The sequence below is a fragment of the Pan troglodytes genome, chromosome 13 (genome assembly GCF_028858775.2).
Source record: "Pan troglodytes isolate AG18354 chromosome 13, NHGRI_mPanTro3-v2.0_pri, whole genome shotgun sequence".
Lineage (NCBI taxonomy): Eukaryota > Metazoa > Chordata > Mammalia > Primates > Hominidae > Pan > Pan troglodytes.
Genome location: NC_072411.2, coordinates 92,982,628 through 93,001,439, shown reverse-complemented (window position 1 = coordinate 93,001,439; position 18,812 = coordinate 92,982,628). Strand labels below are relative to the sequence as shown.

The 18,812-nt window shown below is 32.9% G+C and overlaps 1 protein-coding gene across 6 annotated transcripts in view; it reads right to left on the bottom strand.

Annotated features, from left to right (window-relative positions):
- Positions 1-18,812, bottom strand: part of GLS (glutaminase) — an 84,924-nt gene that overhangs the window by 28,970 nt on the left and 37,142 nt on the right. For 3 of the 6 annotated variants that reach the window (XM_001167502.7, XM_016950222.4, XM_054680046.2), the window contains 7 exons: positions 15,479-15,511; positions 15,331-15,389; positions 12,551-12,617; positions 11,944-11,994; positions 9,055-9,231; positions 5,970-6,101; positions 4,901-4,993 (listed from right to left, as the gene is read on the bottom strand). In XM_001167502.7, coding sequence (XP_001167502.2) covers positions 4,901-4,993; positions 5,970-6,101; positions 9,055-9,231; positions 11,944-11,994; positions 12,551-12,617; positions 15,331-15,389; positions 15,479-15,511 — 612 coding nt within the window. Of the gene's footprint in view, positions 1-1,249; positions 3,882-4,900; positions 4,994-5,969; positions 6,102-9,054; positions 9,232-11,943; positions 11,995-12,550; positions 12,618-15,330; positions 15,390-15,478; positions 15,512-16,288; positions 17,499-18,812 lie in introns of those variants that run through there. The other 3 variants (XM_063791404.1, XM_016950220.3, XM_016950221.4) reach the window with 3 other exon arrangements.

Genomic DNA, 18,812 nt, shown 5'->3' with positions numbered 1-18,812 from the left:
ACCAATTCTAGGGCAGCAAAAATTTTAGGGGTTCTTTTGTGTCAAAGCTTGGAACAGGAATAGATCAATGAATAATTTATACGTAATATACAATGTGAAAAGAACTGCTCATCATTTTCAGAATATGAATGGGTAGATTAAAGTACATAGATAAGGAAATCATATATATGTATGCACAAATGTATATACATATGCACAAACATATGCAACCCACACATTATATATAAATTATCAGGATATAGGCTGACATATCAGTATATTTCAGCAGTTCTTTCCACATAAATATATGCCTATTAAATATACACTGTCAGATCAAGATCACCAGGTATTTTAAGTCTCCTCTCTCTTTACTTCAAATAAATTTTTTAAAAAAATCTTTAAAAGCAAGTAATCATAAACTGTTACATATATTGAATATATAATTATACTGGAACTCCTTATTAACTAATTCTAAAATAACTTCATTTAAAAATCCCACAGATTAATACAAATTCATGTAAACAACAGTATTTCCCCTTTCAAATGGTTTTAAAACTTCTACAATATATTCAGGAATCTCCAGAATATGAATGGCAGATTTAATTAAACATAAAAATGTAAAGTACTATATTTGACCTACAATACATGGAGCCTCTATAATTTGTACTATAATTTGGATCATGCTGTGGAAATATACAAAATTCCTTCTGAAAATGTAATCCCCTCAGAAACCAGTTAAGGTGAATTTCTGTATCACTGTCATTCTGTTTAATATAAATTCTACTGAGATTAACAGTTTTATTCTAAAGCAATATGATGATACTCTTCATTTGGTTTAGCAATGTTTTTCCTATTATTTAGGCAACAACAGATAAAATGAGAGTTACATAGTGAATAACAACAATATTCCTCCTCAGAAAGCAGAAATAACCTACAAATAGGGTTGCACTTTTTTAAAAGTTACCAAATGGAAAAACAACCAAAAAAATTGAGAGAAAAGTTTTTATTCAAATACTTCTAGTACAACCAATAAGAAAAGTCCTCCTCCCAAAAAAACCACTAATGCTATATTGCATTTTAAAAAACCAAATAAAGCCCTTTTGAGTATTTCTAGTTTACTTTGAGGCAGCTTCAGAATAGCAAACACTTTAACAGTATATTCATAAAGAATAATTTTTTCTAAGTTAAAATCCCAACTGTATTTGTACTTAAAATGTTGAAGTTGCTTTTATAAAAACAAAACAAAACAAAACAAAAAAAAACAATAAAATCAGCTTAAAAGAAATTTATTGTACAATACAAAATGTAGGCATACTGGAAAATAAAGGTACATTATTAAATATACAAAGCAAATGAAAGCTAAACAACACAAATGTTTTCATCCAAACACTAAGATAAAATGCACAACATTTATGCTAAAAACAAAGTACTTCAAGAACAATATGCATTTCAAATGAAATGTTAATGATGCCAAAAAAAGAAAGAAAAAAGAAAATCAAATATGCTACATTGTAAATGCTTGAATATCAAGAATCAATAATGGCATAAAACAAACCCAATAATACTGGGTACTATCAAGAACTTTGTTTAAAAAGGTGTTAAGAATACTGAAAGAATCAAAATATGTCCTTAAAACTGGCAAAGTTTTTTCTTTTTTAAGTTTGAGGGCCTATTCTCAGTATCTTATCTCTTCTTCCGTTTATACTTTTCTATAAAAATTTCTGCTCATTCTTAACATTTTCTAAACACAGTAGCTTAGATAACAGTACTTCATTTTTAAGTATGCATTTAAAGCATTACCAACACAAAAATACTAAGTGACACAAATTAACAACCTAATTTTGAAATCTATACGGCTATGTATACGATATGAAAACTAAATCTTCATTTTATAAAGTAAAACCAACTTCGGAATGAAATGGTAAAATGTAACAATTTAGATCATAGGGGAAACCACAATGCCTTTTTTCCAATTAAGGCATTCGGTTGCCCAAACTACAAATGGCCCTGGTGCAACTAACATAAATATTCAACACAAATATGCAGTAAGGCCTTGAGAAGCATCCAGTTAGGATATGCATCTGAACATTCAAAGAACATTCAAGTAAGCATAAAATCCTTGGGAAAATCCTCTACAACTTAAAATATAATTATTTAAATATATAAATTTAATACTTAAGTTAGCCCAAAAGGCTTTTGGCCAGCACCTCTAGAAGGGAATTTCTTTTCTTAATGTGATAGTTCCCAAACTTAAGACATTATGATCAAGATTTTCTATCTTTATTTGCACTAGTATCTAAAATACTCAGTGAAATCTTTTTTGCTACACTATATTTACTTTTACAGACTTTCCATTACCACATACATACACCATCATGCTAAGAAACCACCAAGTTTTTCTTCTAATCCCCCACTAAAATTAACAGGTTTCAACAAACTTGAAATTATAGGGGAACTATGGGGAAAACCAGAGAAGTATATGGAAGAAGGAAGAAGTGTGAATAGGTCCTACAGAATTTTACAATCACTTTGCCAAGACAACTTTAAATACTATGGATAATTACTTGAAATCAGGTTGTGTAGAATCTATAGTTCTCTTAAAAACAAGTTTTGATTCTCAATATTGCATTTTTATACCAAATAAAAGGATTTAGATCTAACGTATTTTAGTAGCATACTTACTACCTGCAGACTAAATTCATTTCTCAAGTACTCTAAAAAACTTCAAATAGAACAAACTTTATGAGATGCTATAACTTATCACAAAAGAAATATTAGCATTTATAAAATTAAGATAATAAAATTTAAAAGCTAAAAACCAAAATTTGCCATTCATATTTAAATATAACATAGAAAAAGTTATGTGGATAATATGAAAATAAAATTGTTTAAGTGAACAATTCACTTGAAGACACTCACTGTTTCTCCTTCTGAGTAACTAACCATTATAGCTTTTTATCGATGAAACATCATTATCTCTCATCTGAAATTCTTTGGCTGGAATGTTTTAGTAACATAAGACACTCCTGTATATAACAACTCTGACAGAACAGACGAGTTGCAAAATAAAAAAAGTAGGAGTCATATTTTAAAGCATTTGATAAATTTTTAAATAAATTTTTTAAAATGTAAAGCCAATCTATCACCAAAAATGGCATAAATGTAAACACAAGCTAATTTTATAATCCACTGCTATTTTAAATAAAATAATTTGGGGTTCATTATTTTGTCTTTTTAGTTTTGTATTTAGCATAGAAGTACCTTCTATTGCCACTAAAGACATCACATTAGTTTTAAAAATGGAAAAGAAAAAACAAAATGCAACAAAACTTATGAGTTTAATTTGTGAATTTTAGAACTAAGAATTACAATTTTCTGTTACTATTGTAAAATGGGGTTATCTGACCACATAGTTAACATTTTAATTACATCAAAAAAAATTTAAATTTTTCCTTTCTGTATTTTTAAAAATAAAGCAAATTTATGTACTTGTAAATACTTTTTAAAGACCAACAAATGCACTTCTTAATCTACTGCCTTTATACAAAGATTAAAAGGAAAAAAAAGCTTTATGGCTCCAGCACCCAAGATTGAGAACAAAAAATACCTCAAATAAATATTTATAACTTGCAAAAAAAAGCTAAAGATGTTTGAAAGATTAAATGAAGAAACATTCTGAAACTAGAACCCATTTCTTTAGCTTTTCTCTCCCAGACTTTCCATTCTATATACTACAGTTGTAGAGATGTCCTCATTTGACTCAGGTGACACTTTTTTCCACACTGTCTCTTTTAAAGCAAGTTCTTGTTGGAGACTTTCATAGTCCAATGGTCCAAAGGAATGCTAGTTGTTCAAGCAACATACATAATTTATTAGTGCACTTGAGTGAAGAAAGGTCCAAGCTATAAAATGGTATTTTTCAATGAGCATTATTAAAATGTTAACATTTTAAACCACCACCTCTGACATTTTGCTTCATGTTACTCAGGTCGACTCCCATGGAAGTTTCTATTCTGTTGGTTTTGCATAATTCTTACATAGTAACAGAAATTAATTTGATAAAAACTAACAAAAATTTAGTTTGGCACTACAGAAAATGTACTTAGTATGTATTAAAAATATTTTCTACTTAGAAGTTCTTCGTATTATCTTGAGGTCTAATTAGGTAATTTTACTACAAACATTTTCAATATGGTACGCAAAGAAACGGAATCAAAATTCTCAACACAAGCCCCTTGGTAGAGTGAAAAACTGTATAGACCAAAAAAGTTAAGTCCTGACTCTTAATACTACTTCTAAAAAAAGGAATATATGTGTACAATAGTATGAAGCCAAATAAACTGGTAACAAACAAATAGGACCGTAAGATTATTAGGAATATTGCATTAAACACGGTGGAAAAAAATATTTCATCTACAGTGACTTATAAAACTTTTGAGGCTTCATACGGTCTCTCACTAATATGATAATCCTTTTCCATTTACATATCCATCTACACAGTATGCAAGAAGTTAAACTTCAATTTAGGACAAACAAATATTAAAACGATGCTTTCTTTATAGCATGCAGCACACTCCAATGTTTTGTTTTGTTTTGTTTTTAACAGAATCAATTCTAAAAATCTTGCTTAAAATAGCAGAAAATGGAAGGTGAAATCCCTGACACTAGGCTAACTAGTTTCAATTTAAATAACAAAACAGCAATATTTAAATATCTGTATCTATTAACTATCTATTAAACAATCTTTAAGTATTTAATACTGGTGATCCCGGATTTATATGTCAACAATTTGTTTACACTCATTTATGATTAGCAAAGACCCGAGGCCACTAACAAACTAAGATTTTATTTATACAGGCAAATCTCACTTTTTCTCTTCTTAAAAATTTTATATACTTATCTAAATAAGAATTTTGCTTACCCTTTGATCACCACCTTCTCTTCGAGGATCAAGTTTTTTTGCAAAGTGTCTCAAATTATCATAGTTATGGAAATTACACAGAGAAACAAGATCCTGTAAACAGTTATACAGAGCAGATATAAGAAATTGGCTATTCATTGGTTATATATATCCATATTTTAACAAACTCTGCTTATATCGTCCAGCCTAGAAATCATCACTACATGCTAATAAAGTAGTATAATGCATCAAGAAGAGAACTTAAATCAGAGTAAGATATGGATATAAGTTTTAAGAACACTGCTTACTAACATGATCCTAGGGCTCAGCCAATCAAATCATCTTTCATCTTCTACAAAATAGGGTTTATAACCGGCCCCATGAAAGAATTCTTCTATCAAATAAGTGTAAAGCCACATTAAAATATAAATAAGTACTCTGGTTACAATCTACTATATTTTATATGCACTCCAATGTCATACTCTAGTTTTTGTAAAATATAAAAGACTGGAAAATAAAACAATTTTAATTGAGTATGGTACTTAATATGAACTCAAGCAAGTAATCAATGTAACTAAAACTAGAAGCTCAAACATTAGCAGGAACTGGGTAACAACAAAATACAGAACTATCAAGAGCAGTAACAGTTTAAAAATGGTTTAATCTTTTTTTAATTTTCAGTGCTTATTTCCTCAAAAAAATGTTTAAAGGTAGTCAATAGATAAAGATATTTAACCATGCAGATTAAAGATATAATAAACCAAAATAATTCCTAAGATATACTGGCTTTTAAATTACTTCTCCAAGTTTAATACCTTTTGTTGAGCTTTTGAAAATTGATACTAATTATAACCATGAAAATTAAAATATTAGCATCTAACAAATATAATCTGTGGGAATAATTAAATGGGAGCTGTCTGACAGAGACAACTTGAAGCTCCTCTGGGAGTATTTCCACGGCTCCCTAGTAACTGGCACACTATAGGCGGAGGGCCAAGAGTTAATGAACTATGGAAAATGGGTTAAAAAAAAGAATCATTGGATGGCTCAACTTATAACACCATTATTTACATTAAGAAAATATGCTTACGTGACAAAAGTGAATTCCCTTAACACTGTTGCCCATCTTATCCAGAGGAGGAGACCAGCACATCATACCCATAACATTGGGGACAACTAAAAGAATGCCCCCAGCAACTCCAGATTTTGCAGGAAGACCAACCTAAAAATAATTCAGTAAAAGAGTATTCAGGTAAACATTTTAAAATAAGAAATGTTATGTTCAACAATAGGGAAACTGGGGCTGGGCACCATGGCTCACTCCTGTAATCTCAGCACTTTGGGAGGCCAAGGCAAGCAGATCACTTGAGCCCAGGAGCTGGAGGCTAGGCTGGGTAACACAGGGAGATCTCATCTCTACAAAAAACAGTGAGACATGGAAGTGCACACCAGTAGTCACAGCTACTCTGGAGGATGATGTGGGAGGATTACATGACCTCAGGAGGTCAAGGCTACAGTGAGCCATGATCGCACCACTGCACTCCAGCCTGGATGACAGAGCAAGATCCAGTTTCAAAAAAAAAAAAAAAAAAAACAATTGGGAAATTGGTTTAAAAATTAAAAATTATCTCCTGACCTCGTGATCCGCCCGCCTCAGCCTCCCAAAGTGCACGCCTGTAGTCCCAACTACTCAGGAGGCTGAGGCAGGAGAAAGGTGAACCCGGGAGGCAGAGATTGCAGTGAGCTGAGATCATGCCACTGCACTCCAGCCTGGGCAACAGAGTGAGACTCCCTCTCGAAAAAAAAAAAAATTATATATACATACCATAGAATTTCAACATTAAAAATATTGTAGATAAATTTTTATCAACATGTTTATAAAGTTATAAGGCCGGGTGCGGTGGCTCATGCCTGTAATCCCAGCACTTTGGGAGGCCGAGGCGGGCAGATCACCTGAGGTCAGGAGTTCGAGACCATCCTGGGCAACATGGCGAAACTCCGTCTCCACAAAAAATACAAAACTTAGCCGCGTGTGGTGGCAGGCACCTGCAATCCCAGCTACTCGGGAGGCTGCGGCAGGAGAATCGCTTGAACCTGGGAGGCAGAGGTTGCAGTGAGCCAAGATCGCACCACTGCACTCCAGCCTGGGTGACGAAGCAAGACTCCATCTCAAACAAACAAAAAAATTATGAAACAGTTTCGGATAGATATGAATATAGAAAAATTGTTTAAAGATACACTCTAAGGAATTATAGCAGTTACATCTAAATTGTGAGGCTATGGATGCTTTTATTCTTCCTGACTATATTTTCTAATTGTTCTAAAATAAACGTATTGTTTTTAAATATAACAAATTATTTTTTAAAAATATTTTACAACTAGAAAACAATAAAAAGTTATGCATTCTTAAAAGATTTTCTAAAATGGTAATTTAAATTACCCCTCCTCAAAAAATTTGTTACATTAGCAAAACTTGACAAATGATAAAAAAACAAAATTAATGTCATTAGAGCAGTGTTCATTAATTGCTTACTAACATTCAGTCAGTAAGTACTTCTGGATAGGAGAATCGCTAGAACCCAGGAGATGGAGGTTGCAGTGAGCCGAGATCACGCCACTGCACTCCAGCCTGGGCGACAGAGTGAGACTCCGTCTCAAAATAAATAAATAAATAAACAAACAAAAATAAAGGAAGTATACCAATAAAGTACTTTTACACAAAACTAAACAAAACAAGCAGACCGAAAAAAAAAAAAAAAAAAAAAACACCTGAATTGGATCTACAAATTTATAGGAAATACAAGGGACAATGGAACAGAGGTAATCAGCAATGTAGAGACAGTGGAAAACTGTATAGACTAAATTACCCAGTTTTTCCAACCAAAAATAACAAGAAAAAAAGAGAGACAGGTCAAAAGAAGACCAATAGATTAAAAAAAAAAAAAAAAAAAAGGAGACAAAACCCAATCATAATGTATGAACCTCATCTGTATCCTAAGTCAAACAAACTATAAAATAATATAATAGGCCGGGTGCAATGGCTCATGCCTGTAATCCCAGCAATTTGGGAGGCTGAGGCAGGTGCATTACTTGAGGTCAGGAGTTCGAGAACAGCCTGGCCAACATGGCAAAACCCCGTCTCTACTAAAAATACAAAAATTAGCCAGGTGCAGTGGCAGGCGCCTGTAATCTCAGCTACTCGGGAGGCTGAGGCAAGAGAATCGCTGGAACTCAGGAGGCAGAGGTTGCAGTGAGCCGAGATCGTGCCACTGCACTCCAGTCTGGGCAACAAAGTGAAACTCCATCTCAAAAAAAAAAAAAAGAAATAATAATTTACAAGATAATCCAGGAAATCTGAACACTAACTAAATATTTTGATATTCAATTTAATATTGATATTAATAATATTAAAGTTTTGATATGTAATATTTAATTTTTATATGTAAAAACTGTATTATTGTTATGTTTTGTTTAAGGGTCCTTATTTAGAATTACATACTGAAATATGACAAGGATAGGGGAAACAGATGCACATACAGATGAAACAAGATTGGTAATGTATTCATAATTATTGAAGCTGAGTGATGGATAACATTAAATGTATCTCTCTCTCTCTCGTTTTACATGTTGAAAATTTCCAAAATAAAAAAAGCTTTTAGAAGGGCATTATGACTTGACATGAGCAGAATGAAATAAAAAAAGTCTATATACTTTACAAGTGGCAAATGCACAACAGAGCTTAAAGCAGTACATTTTTGTTAAGTTTTAACTTTAATACACTTTTAGTCCTTAAAACAGCTATGGCCGTAACCAAAGATGTGAAACGTCACATCTTTGCAATCTTTCTGAACTTAGAGAATTCTTAAGATACATAATCATCATAATGCTAAACATTAAAAACTAAAAGTAAAGAAAGACTGTACTAACCTTGTACACTGGATTGCCTTAAAAGCAGAAGGGATGAGGTTCTATAAATCAAACTTCCAAGTTCTTAAGAACATCTAGTAGACCTTATCTCTATTCCTTACTAATCTTGTAACAAATTAACCTTGAAAACAAGCCTCTCTCTCAAAAATTAATATACAGCTTTAGACGCAAAGTTCAAACTGCATTTTTAAAAGAACCAGTTCAGACTAGTTTCTTGCCAGAGAAAATAAGATTAAACAGTTACTTACATGGAAAGCAAACTGCCCTGAGAAGTCATACATGCCACAGGAATGCATCAAACTCAATGTATTTCGAACTGCTTCAGGGCTCAGTACTCTTTCACCAGTAATTGGGCAGAAACCACCATTAGCCAGTGTCGCAGCCATCACACTGGCTGATTCACAAGTCACTTCAATGGAGCACAGCTAACACAAAGAAAAAGCAGAATTCTCATATTACTTTTAATATTACTGTTCACTTTTAAGATAATCTATTTTATTTGGTATTTCATACAGATCTGAAATATTTCTTCCAAAGAGATTACTTTAATATAAACTTGAGGACATTCTGAAGATTTTAGTTGACCGAAGTCCTACCCCCTTTTAAGATTTACCCTGATTTGGCCAAAGATACTCAGTCTTTTAATGGCAGAACTAGACTAGGAAGTGCCAGCCTCTAAACACTAAGATTTGTTATTATCCCATGTGATATTCAAATTTGCTTAAATATTAATACTTTCTGTGGAATACACAAGCATAATTACTTTTAACTCAACAGAAAAAAAAGAGCCATGAAATATTTTTAAGATAAAGCACCATACATGAAGATTATGATAGTGTCTACATGAGAAATCACCATTTTAGAAAAAAATGCTACAGTGCCTGACATTTCACCCATAACAAAGTTCAGTATCCCCATCTATATGGTAACAGGCAAAGGACAAAGGGGAAGAAAAATATAAAGCAGATCTGTCTCAGATGCTCTGTAAGCCTAAACCAAAATGTTATCCTTTAGACCATTTATTAATATTTATTTGATATTTACTATGGGTGCTAAGAATACCCTCTAGGATAAAATTTTTGCATTTAAATACAATCAAAATAATGAAAATAGTTCACCGTACCAAACCCAAATTTACCCATAAAATGAAAATAAATTTTTCCACATTTTATTTTTAGCTAATAGTAAGCAAAATTGGGATGAGACGGGGTCAAAAAATAAAGTGGATAGGAGAAGAATGGGTTCAACTTATAAATTTTCCTCAGCCATACTCCAAGGTCTACAAGAGGCACAAAGGGGTTTGGAAATAGCAAGGAGGAAAACTAAGCACAGTGAATTAGAACATTGTGTGTTTAACTTTGACTAGATTGCCTATTTATATAAAAAATCTCTTCCCTACTTCTCAAAAACGACAGAATCGACTTGCAATACTGCCCCAGATAGCAAAGATTTGTGATAAGGTCGACTTAATCATGCAAGGCTTTCTGAATTCCAATGATCATTTCCTAATTTATACTTAACATTAATTGGAATTTTGTTTGTCACAAGGCAGCACATTCTTAATTTGCCAAATGCCAGCTTGGGTACTCTCCTGCTAATCTCAATGGCCGTTCAATTTGATGCAGCCCTTCTCCAAAAAAGTCAGTACCACTTCTATGGCCGTTTCTTGATTTTTGCAATGAAGTATAGAAATGTCACATTACAGTAGATTCTATAACAGCCAAATTTAAATAAGTATTCCAAAGGAAAAGAAACTTATGGAAAAAATTCATACAGACCAGGGGGAAAAAAAAGGCTAGTTTCAAAGGAATTTCACATATCATCTCATGTTATCTTCCACATAATATGGCAAGGCAGGTGACGCATATACTACAGATAAGGGAACTAGGGATCAGTAACTAAAATTAGGTCACATGGCTAATAAGTGGCCGGGATAGACCTTAAATTTTATATTGATGGTCTGGATTCCCAATTTACGGTTTTTCACATTGGGCTGATGAAAAGCTGCAACCTGGACATCTATCAAAATCTAACTCATTATCAACCTCCCTTATATATTCTCTAAGATTACTGAAAGGTTAAAATTAAGGAACCTTTAATAGTAAAGACAGGCAAATGTAAGGTGAACTAGAAATTAACAATAATGTAGCCTCCTATGTGGCTTCACATTACAGCCCCATCAGTGGCACCAACTGTGTTAAATCTGTAAGAATAAATTGAGCTGAAAATGTGGGTGAGAGAAGAGATCTCCAGGAAGGCTATTCTAAACTGAGTTCTATACCACAGCCCATTGTGTGTAACACGGTCCCTCTCGCTCAACCCCACCCCCTCAATATTGAGAGCTACTCTAACTTACAAGAAAGTCCGACATATGACACTGCAGAAATGAACTAGCACCAGTTAAGCCAGGATAGAGTAGTAACAAAGAAATTACAAGATACCAAGTCAGCTGAGACACTGACACTTTTAAATGCTGAATAAGAGCCCTCTGATTTAAAAAATAAAAAAATAAAAAAATAAAGCTTTTCCCAAACAAAATGTAAAAGCTACGAAAAATTTAGAGCTCAGTTTATAATTAAGAGTGCCAATTTCTGGGAGTGTTCATTATTTTTGACAATTCTTAAATATGTTTACAGAAAAAATTGTCCCTATTACATTTTGAGGCATGAATTTTTAGGCAACATGCATGGACATGAGACTGCCTTTTATGAAGACATTTTTGAAAGTCAATGGAAAATGTATTTTCTCATGGCCTAGAACCAAGATTTCTGAGACATCTATATTTTGCATAATGTGACACATCCATTTATTTATTTTGAGACGGAGTCTCACTATGTCGCCAGGCTGGAACGCAGTGGCGTGATCTCGGCTCACTGCAACCTCGGCCTTCCAGGTTCAAGGGATTCTCCTGCCTCAGCCTCCCGAGTAGCTGGGACTACAGGCACACACTACCACACCCGACTAATTTTTGTATTTTTAGTAGAGATGGGGTTTCACCATGTTGGCCAGGATGATCTCTATCTCTTGACCTCATGATCCGCCCGCCCTGGCCTCCCAAAGTGCTGGGATTACAGGCGTGAGCCACTGCGCCCAGCCGACACATCCATTTATATATACGATTTACATAATTAAATTACCTGGAAGTAGAAGTCTAATATACCAACCATGTCTGTGCCTTCTGGAAAACACTAAAAAAATAGAAAGGCAATTAAAAATTCAGGCACACAGGAATGCACATAAGTAGAGAAATACATGAAAAATTTCAAATGTACACGTGTTTCATTTTAATTAATAAAATAGCATGTAACTTCTAAAAGAGTATAAACATGAAATAAAAAAGCAAAATTTTATCACATCATGTAAGTTTCTAGATACTAGTTTAACTGACAATGATAAAATGATTCATGATTTATAAATCAAGTTACTAGACCAGCCACTTAAAAAAATCAAGAGTAGTTAACACTAATCAGGCATCATGCTTTTGAAAAAATAGACTAAACCTCAAACAAAATTTGTATTAATAAATAATATTAGTCAAATATTTAAATACTGCCAGATACAAATCAAATTAACAATAACATTAACAATTTGATAACACTGACTCACGAGCACTCTGCAAAAACTTCTGCACCTTAAATAGTAATAGGTAGTTGCTTAAAGGCTATTGTTGAATTCTTAGCATACATCTTCATGTATTTTATTAAATGAAAGAACAATTTGAAATAGAAACAAAAATTTAAAAACCTTCTTTTCTTTTAAGTAATATCCTATTGCAAAATTTCGATCTCCACTTTCTCTTTCAGACTGAAACCTGGAAGAAGAAAAAAAAACATTTGCTCTATGTACTTTCTTTAAAAGTGTGATTGTTCATAATTTCATTTGCATAGCAATGTACAGCATAAAGAACACTGAACTAAGATTCAGGACTACAGAGTTCCAATCAATTCTGTCAATAGGCTATTTGTGTGACTTTGGACAAGTCATTTAAGTGGTAATTCTTTCAATCTTCATTTTCTTGGCTATAAAATGACTGAAACGAATTCAGGTCCTTTCTAGTCTTCATATTTTGTAAACAAAAATGCTAATTTTAAAATTCTCAAATCTTCTACCATTAAAATACACTGAAAAACTGCAGAATCCTCTGGCTACCCAAAAGTACAATAAGAGTCCATTTTAATTGACATAATCAGGGAACTTGACATAATCATGGAACTTTCACTGAGAGTGGGAAACACAAAATGGATCTTGCAGGACTCAATGGACTAATAGATTTCAGGGTGAGGCCTAGGCACTGGCAAATTCCATACATCATGAACGGTTAGAAAAGTATATAGATAGGGCTCCACTGAAGAATGGCAAATATTCTGATGTAACTGGGAAATGGCACATGGAGAAGAGTGGGAAAACATCAAACAAACAAAGGAGACTGGGACCAAATTACCAAAACCAATAGATGCCAAATAATTAATAGCTCCTGACTACCTATAAAACAAAAGCCTGAGGGCTTACAAAGAAGTTACCTAATCAGATCTACATTTTAGAAAGATAACTCTGACATCAGTTTGAAAAAGGGGGAAAAGAAGTGATGACTGATCTATTAAGAGAATACTGTAATGAGAGCTACAAAAGCCTGAATTTAGGCAGCTGTGATAGGAATGGAAGGAGAGGTATGATCAAATATGCAAGTAGTTGGATAATCTTCCAACCTGATGAGAAAAAGGAGAGGCAGAGTAAAGACTGATACAAAGCCTGAATTTCTAACATAGCGTGAGAGGATAATAATATTAACTGATACAGGGATCTATCTCTAGAGCAAAGAGCAGTTTGGAAAGAAAGAGAATGAGTTTTGATTTAGACAGATTTAATTTGCAGTATATTTGAGAATTGCCCTACAAGTCTAAAAGGGCTGCTGATATTAGAGGAACTGTGGTTAATGTTCTTTATATCACTGAGGTGGACAGCCCCTTCTAATTGCACATTTTAACATTTCAAATTCTTATCAATTTGCCGTACTTTAAAAACAAAACATCAACATAGTTTAGATAAATGACTAACTAGTCAGCAATTATCACAGTGACTGACACATAGTTCTTCAACACTCTCTCAAGTGCCTATTATCTGCCAGATAACAGGGATACAGAAATAAACTGGAAGACACAACATTCCATCTAGGTCTTAAGGAGGGCAGAGTCTAATGGTGGTTATGGGGCAAAGAGAGACATGTAATAAGTTTGATAAAATATGGTAATAGGAGAGCACAGAAAAGAGGCAAGTTGAGATTCATGGAATACTTCCTGGAAAAGATACTAAAGCTGATGAATTAATGTTGGGAAGGCATGCAACCTGAAAATGTTTACCCCTGAAATGCGAAGCAGGAAGTGCAAAATAAGAATAAAATAGTAGTATACATGCTAAAACTGTTTAACATAATAATATTACGATAATGTTTAACATTACAATGTTTCTAATGACAAGGAACCAGACAAATACAAAATGGGAAACATCCACTATACGGCCTGCTGCCGGTTTTTATAAAGTTTTTTATAACACACCCTCATATTGTCTATGGCTGTTTTCTACTAAACAGCAGAACTGAGAAGTTACAACACAGACCGTATGGTACACAAGCTTAAAATATTTACTGTCTGGTCCTTCAAAGAAAAAGTCAGCAACCCCTGGTCTATAAAACAAGCAGCCTGCACTCTTTGAAAATAAAAGCCATTTAATAAAATTTGTTAAAGCAAGGGCACGGGGACTGTTCTAAGTAAAGAGACAAAACAGACATCGTAATAAATACAATGTAAGAACCTTGATTTGTTCCTGAATCTAAAAAATAATAATAAAAGTTGTAAAAGACATTTGGGGAAGAGATGGGGACATTTACATATTGATTAATGTCATGATATTTTAAAATTAGCGTTAACGTTCTTACATGTGTTAATGGTATTGTGGTTATGTAGGAGAATGTCCTTATTCTTAGACTGTATGTGCTTTCTTATCTAACGGTGAAGTATGATGTCTGCAACTTAATTTGAAATGGTTTAGGGAAAAAAAATCTATGTACATATATATTTACGTATTTGTGTTTAGAGGTATACATACATATTTTTTATCTATCTAAAGAGACAGAGATTGAGAAAAAGCAAGTAAGACAAAATATTAGAAAATATAAGTAAAAGATTCCAGATATTTATTTTTTCAACTTTTCTATTTACTCATAAATTTTAAAATAAAAAATTGGGGTAAAAATCCAGATAGCCTGGAACAGAAATAGAAGAGAGGTAAGACAGGTATTACAAGCAAAGATAAAACTGAATAAGCACCAGTAATTTGAGATAAACTTGGGGTCTCTTCTGATTGTATGATTACCTGTAAGAAATTTGTCAAAACTATTTAAAGTATTTTTAAGTGTTTCTGTCAGGTAATTTAGAAATCATTCATTTCCCTCCAATGAAAAGAGAGTGGATCAATTCTAAATACAGTTGTGTGTTTTTACGTAACAAAACAGTATTTAAAACACTCACGTTGCATTACTGAATCCAACATATTCATTACCAGCCATCTTATTCAAAAACTGCATGACCTAGAAACCAAAAGTAGGGAATATTAGTAATCAAAAAAACAAATATATAGAGAATGTGGCATGAAAACTGAATGACATGTTGCACTTACATAGTCAAATTTTTCAGCGTTATTTACTCCTTGCTGCAAAAAAATAAGAGACATAAATACGTTAATATAGGTACCACTACGGTTAAGTTTCAAGCCAATATCAAAAATTCAAAGCTACTATTATAATATACTGCATTAGTATTTTTAAATCTAGGAAATAGTTCTAAAGTAATTTAACATTTATATAAACTTTTTTACATGTTATTTAATACCCATATGTTGAGAATGCATCAGAATTACAAAGGGAATGCTTTATTTTAAGTATATCTTTACCCAACCCAAAGTTACAGAATTTTAAATACAAGTTACCGTGAATTCCCTTATCTTTCATGACAGCACATAATTTGCTAAAATGTGTTATTTATTTAATCTTATATTTAAAAAAACTTAAAATAAAGTTTCACCCTTCGAAAAGAATTAAGTATATATAAAATATTTCAATTAAGAACAATCTACTTATATTTTATTAAATCCTTAAACTAATATCAGAGTTAGAAAAATGAGTTATGTTGCAAAACTAATCTTTTATAATTCCAGTATATGCAAACATTCTGGTTGCATTTTACTACTGCAGAGAAAGCTCTATTCTTAATAGCTCTCACTTGTTATAATATACTTGAACTAAAAAAAATTATATTTCACAGTCTCTAAAAAATTAGCTTCTGTTGTATTTAGCATTATGCCAATTCAGAATATGGAAGATGTATTGTTTCATCACTTTCATTTCTGACATGTTATCTACTGCAAATGTCAATAGGAAAAATCTATGTAATGTAGATCAGTTCAAGTAGCCAAATGGTTTCATTTTACCTCGGCGAAGTTTACAAAGCAGTAAGTTGTAGATCTGAAATCAAACGTATTAATTGGTGATATGCACCCAAAAGAAACAATACATCTCTAATTTCTAAAATAGGCTTAAAATAAAATAATTTGACAACTAAAGTTTTTAAAACATATTTTCTTTTACTTTACCCTCAAAAAACCCAAAACATTGTACTTTAAAATATTATGGGAGGAAAACCTGTACCAGAGAATTATTTAATTGAATAAAGCCAGGTTCATTCTTTACAAGAGGATTAGAGTGTGGCTGACAATATGTGAAAACCTACAAATCCACTTTTTTAAGAAAGATGTGCAATCACATATATACAATCAGTAGCTGGAAGGAACACCATACTATTTCATCAAAATTAGGCACTAACAAAACTTCAACAAGATTAAGGATAATTTAATTACAGCCATATTGTAATCACTATCTATGTATTTTCTCTAAAGTATCCTTTGACATAATTTTTTCTTTCCTTATAATATACCAGAAATCAAAATGTAGAAATGTAACTCCAAAGCTGTTCAATGAAAAATAATTAAAAGAAGAAATTACCAACTTCATTGAACTGTTGCAGTTGTCAAAATATTCCATAGATCCTAATGCTGTAAAATATGTAACAACATTTAAACCACAAAAACCTTTGTAACCTTAGAAAAAGCACAAAAAAACAACTCTTTTGGAAATGGATGTCAGCATTTGCATTGGGATGTCATATGGATAATTACTGGTTAAACAATCAATGTAAAATAAACAAGTTATGTTGAACTTCATTCTGTGACCTAAACTGTACCCTATAAAACTCTTACAAGTTTTCTTCATTGGGCTGTCATGTTTAATACACAAAAATAAAAACCATTCAACTCTAGACTATGGTCACATAATTGGTCTATTTTGTGACTTACTAAATTAAAGCACAATTAACTTTTGCTCTTAACGTTGTTTTTAAGAAAGAACTGGTATTTACCAATGTCTAGCATTATACAGTATAACATTTTGGGTACTCAACATTCTCTAGACAGATTATGTAAATAGAGCAAAAGAAAATACAGGCATACCTCATTTTATTGAGCTTCACTTCATTGTGTTTCACAGATAGTGCATTTTTTAAGAAATTGAAGGTTTGTGATAACCCTGCATCAAGTAAGTCTACTGGCACCATTTTTCCAACAGTACGTGCTCATTTTGTGTCTCTGTGTCACATTTTGATAATTATTATTAGATGTCTTATGGGGATCTGTGATCAGTCATTTTTGCTCTTACTATTACACTTGTTTTGGGGTGCCACAAGCCATGTCCATATAAGACGGCAAACTTAACCTATAAATGTTGTATATGTTCTGACTGCTTCACTGATTGTCCATTCCCATCTCTCTCCCTCTCCTTGGGGACCCCTATTCCCTGAGACACAACAATATTGAAAACAGGCCAATTAATAACCCTACTATGGCCTCTAAATGTTCAAGTGAAAGGAAGAGTTGTATATCTCTCACTTTAAAAAGCTAGAATGATTATTAAGCTTAGTAAGAAAGGCATGTTGAAAGCCAAAACAGACCAAAAGTTGAGCCTCTTGCACCAAAGTTAGTCAAGTTGTAAATGCAAAGTTTCCTTTGCATTTCTTGAAGTTCTTGAAGGAAATTAAAAATGGAACTTCAATGAACACGCAAATGATGGAAAACAAAACAGCATAACTGGTAACATGGAGAAAATTTGTGTGGTCTAGATAAAAAAAAATGAAACTAGCTACAACTTCCCTTAGGCCAAGGCCTAACTCAGAACAAGGCCCTAACTCTCTTCAATTCTATAAAGGCTGAGGGAGTTGAGGAAGCTGCAGAAAAGGGTTTGCAGCTAGCAGAGGTTGATTCATGAGGTTTAAGGAAAGAAGCCGTCTCCATAACATAAAAGTACAAAGTGAAACAATGGCAAGGGCTGATGCAGAAGGTGCAGCAAGTTATCCAGAAGATCTACCTAACTTCAGTGATGAAGGTGACTACACTAACAACAGATTTTAAATGTAGATGAAACAGCCTTTTATTGAAAGATGACATCTATGACTTTCATAGCCAAAAGGAGTTAATGTCTGGTTTCAGAGGACAGCCTGACCTGTTAGGGGCTAAGGCAGCTTGTAACCTTAAGTTGAAGCCAATGCTCATTCATCATTCCAAAAATCCTAGAGTCCTTAAGAATTATGCTAAATCTACCCTGCCTGGGCTTATAACAAGCCTAGATAAGACCACATCGGTTTACAACCTTGTTTATTGAATATTTTAAGCCCACTGTTGAAACCTACGGCTCAAAAAAAGATTTTGTTTTTTTAATAGAGATGGGAGTCTCACTATATTGAGCAGACTGGTTAGAACTCCTGGGCTCAAGCAATCCTCTTATCTCAACCTCCCAAAGTGCTGAGATTACAGGTGTGAGCCACCATGACCAGCCAGAAAAAATATATATATATTTCTTTCAAAATACTACTGTTCACCAACAACACACCTGGTCACCCAAGAGTTC